This window comes from Centroberyx gerrardi, chromosome 23 (assembly GCF_048128805.1).
Source record: "Centroberyx gerrardi isolate f3 chromosome 23, fCenGer3.hap1.cur.20231027, whole genome shotgun sequence".
NCBI lineage: Eukaryota > Metazoa > Chordata > Actinopteri > Beryciformes > Berycidae > Centroberyx > Centroberyx gerrardi.
In genome coordinates this window covers 9,196,746-9,206,504 of record NC_136019.1, presented here as the reverse complement: position 1 = coordinate 9,206,504, position 9,759 = coordinate 9,196,746, and the positions used below count along the sequence as shown (strand labels likewise).

Here is a 9,759-nt window from a genome sequence, read left to right as displayed (position 1 = left end):
AGGATGACAAAGTGAGCATGGGTAGAGGTTTGATAACTATAAATTGGATAAGATAAAAGTGCCATGAGTATTAAGTTATGTTAAGTTACACTTTATTGATCCCCCTGGGGAAATTTGTCCTCTGTATTTGACCCATCCTAACTACTTAAAAGCAGTGGACAGCCACAGTGCAGCACAGGGACCAGTGCCTTGGTTAGGAGCACGGCAGGAGTATCTGATACCTAACATCCCTAACTTGCATGTCTTTTGAATATATAATTACCTTTGTGCTGTTACAATATAAACAAAAGGGTAAACAGCTGGTCCCCCACCCTCCATGCTGTCTTCACCACTATCAAATTGTTTGTCTCCAAAGACCCACCATCCCCCCTGAAATTTGTGTACAAATCGACTACTGTTGTTATGCAACATGTGAGCTGATCTTTATTTGATTTTGACATTAATTTACCAGTACCCAGTTTAATACAGTGTCAGATCTCTCTGTACTTCTTCAAAAGTGATATATGGTGCATACTCCCCAGTAGCAACAGTAAAGGAATTTATGGCTTGGGATAGTTTTTGTGATCTTCAAATTCTCCCACTGGGTTGGCAACTACACTATCTTGAAGGTTTGTTAGCAGGACAACAGATAATATCTAATTATACAACCTCATGTTGTTCAGAGAGACCTTTGAGGCTTGTAGAAGGGTGTATCCTTTATCACCGTCATTTTACAATTTGGGGCTGGATATTACAGTGTGGTCAGTGTTTGGCGATACTTTACCTCCGGGCAATTCCTTTAATGGCACTCCTACCTTTTTCGATGTCATTGCCCGCTGGAACAAGAGACTGAAAGGAGATTCAGGATTCACAAATATTGGCTTAGGAGATAAGAGAACACATGCGCTCACAAATACAAATACAAATGTGCAGGAAGGCATGTGCGCACACAAACATACAGACAGACACACATACATGCACCATACATAAAAATGCCAGTCCACACACTAAATGTTTTTTGAGAGGATGAATTGCATTTAAAATATTTAGAATAGCATATTATCAGCAATACTCTCCATTCAAACATCTAGATGGTGTTGCTGAATAAATGAGGCAACTTTTTTTTTTTGTGCAACTTTTCAGATACTGTGCCCCAGCTGTTCAGCTATCAGGGCCGGGGGCAAGGGTTGCTGCGGAAATGGTTGCTGCGGTAACCGTTGCCGGGTGAGTAAAGTCATTTGAAAGATATACATTTACACGTCATTATAGGAAGTGGACAGAGAGTCCTCACATATTGGATAATGACAGGTAATAAAAGGGTAATATAATATCTAAGACTAAAGGACAAACTAGAATGATATCTATTATGGGCAATGTGCTTATGATGCTTTTGGAAATATCATTAGGAACATTAAATTCAATCACATCTTCTGATATTTAATCAATAGTCCATTCGAATTAGACTTCATGAAATATAATTACTTTAATCATACATAGTGGCGGACAAAGACAAAGAGGAAAATCTATCCATGAATACAGCTAACCTGTGTGTGTGTGTGTGTGTGTCTGTGTCTCTCCAACAGATGCTGAACTCGGTGTTCTCCTCTGCGTTCGGCCTGGTTGGAGCCATCTACTGCACCAGCGTGGCCTCAGCAGGTCTGGCTATAGGACCCATATGTCAGCTGGCCAATGGAAAATGGGAATCCCCCTTTGAAAACCTCGGCACGTGAGTGTCTCTCCCATCGCTCATTTAAATGTACATTTTCTGGGCTACTGAGTGAGGGTTTCATCATCCGCACAGGGAACAGAGCATAACATAACCACTTACACGCACACACATACATACCAAACACACACACACACACTCTGCTGCTTATTCTCTCTCATGTCTATCTTTGCCTATTCCTTCCTTGTCTTTACTGTTTGCTGTGTATGTGTCCTCCTCTGCCCTTCTCTGTATGTCTATGTTATCTTCTCATCAGTTCATTTTACATTCCTTATCTTTGTTGGAATAGCAGTAAAGTATTGGCAAGCATGTTCTGTTTGATCAAAACAAAAGAAAATGTAATGTTGTTAACATCCAGTAGGTGGCAGACCAGACCAGAACCAGACCTGATATGTTATTGATTCCTGAAGGGAAATCGCTTGCACCGATCCACAGGGAGGTCAGAGGTCAGAGGTCAGGGTTAGCGACAGAGCAGCATCACTGGAGCTGGTAGGGTTTCAGCCACACTTCAGCTTGAACCTGGCTCTTCCAGTTGAAGGACAGTCTCCCTTCTCACTTTGTCACCCTCCTGCCTCAAAATACAGCATGACAGCATGTGTGCCACTCTTCTCAGCCACACCACAACACTGGTAACCAGCCAAACTATAGAGCCAAACTGACTAATGCTGCAGGTATTTTACAGGCTTGGGCTTGTAAAATGTAATGCCTCTGGCTAGAAGAGGCATATCAGGTGATTGGGAGAAGTGTTAATAAATATGTGTTGGTTATTGTGGTACAACACTGAGTTGCTTTGACTTGTGCTATCAGTGACTGCTTTTATGACAGTTGTTTAAAGGGTGCCAATGTTTACAGGGAACCAAGCTTGACAGTTGATTACTCAATGCATGGTTTGATATTAATATTCTGCCTCAGCCGGTCCTTCCTCTTGCAACCGTCTTATTTCCCCTTTTTCTGCCGCAAGTTTTCATCATGTGCTGCTCTCCTTTTCACTGTCCTCGCTAGGACAAACTAACAGTGAGCAGTTCTTCTGCAAAATGCCAAAACGCTATTACAAAATATTTCTATTTTGGATAAAAGTCATTACTTGAAGTTCCTCTCATCCAAAATCTCTATCACGGATCCAATCTTATCAGTTTGTCAAATTACGGATTTAAGTCTACATGCAATCGCATTAAAAGCACCATAATTTGTTTTCATTTTGCACAATCAAACACTTAGATGTAGATTTTTTCAAATGGTGGATGTTTTATCTTACAATGAAACTCTTCATTTCCTTTAGGAACCTTTCCTCTCCATTCCCCTTTCTTCCAATTCCCATTTGCACTCTCTCCCCCCCTCATTCGTTCCATTTACCTCCTTACTGACACACTTTTCCTCCATTCATGCGATCACAATCTATCTTCCACATATCCCAAGCTTAGCCTATACTCCACAGTTCATGTATGGTGTGTGTGTCTGTGTATGTATGTGTGTACTTGCATGCATGTGATTATGTGTATGTACATGCTTATGCTCTACTCACTGCTCTCCATCCCAGGGGGAACAACAGCTACCTGGCGGACCAGACTATGTGGGATCTGTGTGTTTTCCCTGAGAACGTGGTGATGTGGCACGTCGTTCTGTTCGGCATGCTGCTGTGCGTGGGCGTGCTGCAGGTCGTCCTCTGCGGCATTCAGGTTGTCAACGGCTGCCTGGGCTGCATCTGTGGGGACTGCCGGGAGAGCAAGGAGGTAGGACACATAGAGGATAGAAGTTTTTTTTTTTAAATGGGTAAATGGATTTTGAATGGGATTCCTGAGCCTTGGGGGTCATGAAACACACTGAGGACATAGATGATCAGGAGAAGTTTTGATCCAAATGATAAAAGTGTAAAGCGTCAAAATTAGAGGTTTTCAAACAATTTCATCAAACTGAACCAAACCCAACCGAACCAACCTGTTCTGTGCTGGCCTGGTTGCTGGAAGTGGGCCAGCTTTATGTTCTTGGTCAATATTAGCTTGATGTATGATTTGGCCCTATAGTAGTTTTCCTCAGTATTGTTTTAGTGCTGTTTTGATGTGTTGATAGTATGATTGTAACCTATAGGACCTGCTGTTGATAGGAAACAAGAAGGAGGAAAGGTGCTCTATATAGTATATAGACTCTGTGTGAGGAAGCTGGTAGACTGGTGGTTCTGGGATTAGAGCAGACTGATTAGCACCACTAAACCGCAAAACAGCTTCCACTGGCAAGGGGAGCTGCATTCATTTTAAGGACTGACATCTTATTTGCAGTCCGGTCAGCAACTGTGAACATGAAAAACCCAAAGTCAAACACCAAGAGATTTAAGACTTGAACCTGTGATGTCATCAACATGTTATATCTGGAGTTGCTTTCTAGACAATGAATGAAAGAGGAGAATGTTTGTATGAGTTTTTGTATCCAAACAAACCTCCAAACAAACCCAACTCCCCTCAATCATAGAAAGAACATATTCATTCTAAAAGCGAGTGGCGTTTCCATTTAATTCTAACTGTTGGCAAAACTACCAGACAAGCAGACGTGAAGGCAGTAACTCCTCTTACACAACATGGTGACTGACTTGACTCATTCCAGGTACTATATATAAATTGGCAGCTTGGCAGGCAAAGTGAAAAAGTACTTAAATCCTGAAGTCCAACTCAGCAGAATATTCTGCAGGTTGAATGAATAGAGAAATCAACACAGGTTGAAGATTAAGCTCAGATTTAACGCATGGTTTGACATACAGAGGTTTGGTACACATTTTAAATGCACACTATTATTAGAAACATTGGGGCATAATTAATAAGAATAATAATTACATGGTTTACAAACAGCTATAGCCAAAACCAGACAGATACAACAGGTACAACATTCCTCAACCAATGTACATGCATTATGTCAACTTCCGGGAAATTATATTGCATGTCAAAGCAACTCAGTAATGTTCAACAACAGCCTACACATTAACAAGATGCTCATAGTATTTATTAACAGGTCTCCCAGTCACCTGATAGCCGTTTTCCTGTCAGAAGCATGAAATAAACACGAGACTTCTATCTCTTTTCAGGAGGAAGGTGGATTGTGAGAGTGGAGTGGATCGACATGTTGTCACCTGCCTTCAGAAAGGCCAGGACAAATTTCACCACTTCATTTGTTTCCTAAAGTTCACATTCAGGGATATTTTTCCATGCAGCATATTGCAATTTTCTTTTGATACTCTTTCATGCTTTTTCGCCCCGGCTCTGCTCTGCGATGTGCCATAATCAGCTCTTGTCTTAGATATCTGTTTGAATTATGTCAAAGCATTATTCCGTTATTTTTGTGTTATTCGTTTTACTCTAGTTTATGGTTTGTGTGTATTGCCAGCCTAACATTGTTTGTTTGAATTGATAATTTAAATAATTGTTGACAGAAATTAGAAGTTTTTGTATCAAATTGGGTTCCATTGTTGACAGATGTGGATCATAAGGTAACTGCAAATAATTGTTGGTGTTTGTTTTAACCTGCGTGGATACTACAGTTTTCCACACAGGACAATACAATGAGAGCCACAAACTTTACAGGAGTAAAAGTATGTAACTGACAATTTATCTGACACAATCTGAATTGACCTGTTAAATTATAAAAAAAATAAAAAAAACACAGTAAATGTGATTTATTCTTTGGCCAAGTTCTGATCATTGTGTTTGTACATCACTAGTGATATTCCTACTGAAAAGGAGTTCTTTCAGTTCTGTATGACCTTTCATAACTTATTTTGCTGACCAATTATTTTGCACAATCTTTAATATTTGTTGGACAACTTGATCATAATAAAACCATTCTGGATGGGAGCTGTGCCATTGTTTTTTGTCAAGTGGTTCCCCCTATACATAGCATAAATCAATCACTGATACTTAGGAGATATGGCATGAAAGTACTAACTGTGTCACTCAGTAACTCTCTGATGATCCAGTTGAAGAACTTCAGTAGAGTGAAGCCGAATCACTGAAGGGCTCCCTGTCAATCACTGACCTCATGTTGTTCGTCAGACTCTAACCAGCTCCGGTGGGCGCAGACAGCCAGATCTAACAGGATTGTTGTGCGTCGGGACAGGGTCAAAGGTCAGGACGCCCCCTGTGGACACTGTGAACACTGCAGCTGCACAAACAGTACGAAATCTGGACAGGTGCATGTTAGCATAGGTCCAAGTTAAGCCCATAATCTTTTGTTGCCATGGAGCGGCTTCGTGGTAATTGTTACCTAACTTTCAAGTTAAATACCTGTTGTGGAGCTGCAGCCATGTAAATATAGACGCTGTGTCTTGAGAGAGCGACAAGCCCAAAGTGCTTCACTGCAAGACAGATAAACCATGCCAAAGCTAGGGATGTTCGAGGCCTCCTCCACTGGCCTCAATGCCCCATTAAACATTTCTAAGCTTCTCTATTAGCAGTCCATCTCCAAAATCAATGTATTATTATTGCCTTCAGTTACATTCTTGGTGAAAATAAGGTTCATGTGTGCAGCTTGGTGGATCAGGGTGAGGGATATACAACTGTGCCTTTGGAGGAAATCAGCTGTTACTCCTGCTTTGGCTTGTAAAACAATGATTTGCTGTTTGAATGCTGTTTGAAAATTATTTTCTAATTCTAAGGTCACTAGAGAGGGAGGGGGGCTTTAAAGGAGGTATAGCTGTGGAAAGGCCTGTGACCAACACTGCTCTTATCTCAGCAAATGCCTGGCTTGTCTCATGTAGCCCTCTTACATAATGCACAGGAGAAAGTGAGGAAGCGGGATAAGGGAGAAGTATTTGGACTAATGGAGTAACGGGACAAAGGAAGGAAGACGGGAAGGGGCCCCGTTCTCGGCTGTTTCTCATGCAAATCATAGCCACGCTGAAAGAATGCAAAGAGGCGAAGAAAGTGCTGTTTTTATGGTGAGATGGACAAAATACTGATGTAATTGCACATGGGGGAGAATGTGAAAGACAGAGTGAGTAAGAGAGGGGTCGCTGAAAAATAGGGAGGGGAGGAGTGAGAGAGAGAAAGATAAAGAGAGAGAAAACAGTTCATAGGGAGCGACAGTCAGAGTGGGCGGAAGAGAGCAGATTGAGGGTAACAGCCAGTCGAGTGCAAAGCCAACTCTTGTGTTATTTCTGCCTGGTGCGCTCATTTAGACCCTGTGGTGAGGCCATTATTCACAAGTGAACCCCTCTCTCAAAAACAAGCCCTCTCCCTCCTGGCTGCCTCATCCCTCCTTCCGGCCCCCAACCGACGACGAAGAGGAGGCAGAATGGAAACACAAACCAACTGGTACTGGCTGGAATTGACTGAATTTGAAGGGTTTCATTCCAAAATTCTATATATCCATGCAAAAATTGAGATGAGAGTTCACTTTCTTCTCGCTGGAAGTTTTCAGTTTTAGAGCTAGTATCTCAGTTTTCTACAGATTTGATTCCTGTTCCCAATGAGCACCTATAAACCTCAGGACTTCACTTTTTCTTAATGCACAAGAGCACCAAGTGTTACTTCTGTCTGCTTCAAATCCATTCTGGAAAAATGTTGCCATCTGAAATTCATCAGTCAATAAAAAACATAAATGATTCTGTCCTCAAAAATTGAACTATTTCATAAGAAAATGCCTTAAGATGACTCCTAACTTCAATACTAACCCATAATGTTCACACACACACACACACACACACACACACACACACACACACACACACACATCCACATACTACGGATCTCCTCTTTATTACCAGCTTGGCTTGTCTAAATGTCTTGTGTTGTTTGATTGTAGGTTTGGCTGAAGGAAACAATAAAAACTATAATTGAAAAAATACTAACCCATAATGTGCCAGCAGTCTATATGGGAGAGTGGGTGTCATTTTTGTAAAAGGGTGGATATCTCATTTTGGAATGAAACTCTTCAATTGGACAGTGCAGGAGGTTTAAAATGGTAACAAACGGCAGCGAGCGAGAACAATAATATGATACTTTCAGCTGATTTACTGTCTGTTCTCACAGTGATGTGCTGGAATGGAATGTATCAAAAAGAAATTTCAACAGTGAATTCAGTTGAACTTTTCGTTGCGCTCCCCTTTCACTTTTCTTTTCCTTGTAATGGATGAGATGTCTTCAGCACATCGACAAGCCACAGATTCAATCATGCTGTGTAACTGGTGGCCAAACACAATTTTCAACTCTGACACAATTTACTGATAACTCAACAGCGTCCACCACCCAGTAATTATGTCAACCGCACCGTGAATGACCCATGCCAAGCCACGGAGTAGACAGAGAAAAACACTCAGACAGTCAACTGTGTCAACAAGCCGTTCCTCCACAGCTACATGTACAGTATGTCTGCAGTCTATTAATTTTTACCTAACTGCCGGCCTGCCACACTGTGATTAGTGATCAGACAAATGAATGAAAACGTTGTTTCCTGATACTGTCATATTCTGACATAAAAGTCTCTTTTATGAGCCAGTTGGACTTTAGTTGTTGCAGGATGAAGCGAAAAGGCCTCTAAAGTATCACCATATAAAAACTGTCTTTTTTTTATCAGTTCTTGAATTGTGTCAAGCTGCACAGTTGCAAGAACAGTAAAGATTGCATTAAGATGCTGACTGTACCTGTGTTATCTACAAAACGGCACTAGTAGGACTATCCCAAAGACACGACATTCTACAAATGTTTGCTAGAGCGGTGATTCACTCTGACCAGACATTACCAGCAGACATCGCATCACTTTTTTCATGCCGGCACTTAATGGGAACGTGCGCATGAAGGGAGCCAGACAAAGTGGTGCAGGCCAGAGAGAAGTGGAGCCAAAGGGGTTTAAGTCCAGTAAATCGAGTCATGCACGTCCAAAAAGTGGAACGCCTGAAAACAACATTCTTAACGGCGACACTCTGCAGCTAGATTTTCCTTAGAAATGAACAAAGACGTGCTTTGAGGCTTTCTGAGTGATTTGTTAAAGCCCTGTCAGCCAAAAACCTTGAATATAGAGGAATTTGAGCAACAAAGGCTGAGAGAAAGGCGAAGAGAGACCCTACTGCTCTTTGACCTCAGGTTGTCTGTTTACTGCGTCTATCATTATCAGCTGATTTGCATGGGAAGCAGGATACAACCTTTGATTATAGCCCCCTTGTTTCATTGCTTCCCCCATTCACTTAAGAATTAATTTAATCGCGGGAGGACGAGGAGGACGAGGAGGGTGACACGTCCTCAGGCTGCTGCTGAGGCTCGACACTGGGGCCAGCCATGGGCGACCTCAGCCTGTCCGCCCTGGTCCGGCACTGCGGACGCATGCCAACGTAAACAAGACTACAGCCTGGGTGTGGGAACATCTTGAGGTCCGCGGGAGGAGGAGTGAGGAGAAGAAGGGGAACAGAGAGAGTAAACACTCAGTGGACACAGACTGAACAAAAGAGGCCCAGACTGGTCTGATCCTGACTGCACTTGATTCCTCTTTGATTATATTTTAATTGGTGTCTGATTTTGAGGATTTTGAGAATCCGTCTTCCAACTGGAGGATCCTGGTTCAAGCCCTGCATTGGTTGGCACATCTGTCCTGCTGAAGTTATTATATTATTATTATGTTCAAAGGCATATAACTACTTTGCAATCAAATTTCCCTGAAATTAGATGTCATTAGATGGGTGTGAGTTGACCTGCACAGTTTGACGCACCCTTTACATCTTATGATTTAATGAGCAATGTGTGACAAGATGTGCTGTCATTGTCACTCCCACTCCACAACCCCCTATCTCTCTCTCTCTCTCTCTCTCTCTCTCTCTCTCTCTCTCGCTCTTGTTCTTTCTATTTCTCTCCTCGTCCTTGCCACATATTCATTCACAGCATTGCTATTCCTGTCTCTCGGGCCAGTGGAACAGTGGCAGAGAGGGACTAAATAACCAGAGGGGCAAAAATTCACAAGGGATGAAGTCAGTATGAATGACAATGTTGGTTTCCACTCGTCATCCAATTGCTTCTCCCGGCTGAAAGTGTCTGATATCACGACGGCACTTGAAGCCAGTTGGCAGGCCCGACCCAGGCGAGCCC

General features: G+C 42.2%; 1 protein-coding gene across 1 annotated transcript in view; it reads left to right on the top strand.

Annotated features, from left to right (window-relative positions):
- tm4sf5 (transmembrane 4 L six family member 5) overlaps positions 1–4,793 on the top strand; it is a 6,099-nt gene extending 1,306 nt beyond the window's left edge. Inside the window, exons 2-5 of the mRNA XM_071909140.1 lie at positions 1,123–1,203; positions 1,563–1,705; positions 3,243–3,435; positions 4,776–4,793. Coding sequence (XP_071765241.1) covers positions 1,123–1,203; positions 1,563–1,705; positions 3,243–3,435; positions 4,776–4,793 — 435 coding nt within the window. The remainder of the gene's footprint in view (positions 1–1,122; positions 1,204–1,562; positions 1,706–3,242; positions 3,436–4,775) is intronic.
- The last annotated feature ends 4,966 nt before the right edge of the window (positions 4,794–9,759 follow it).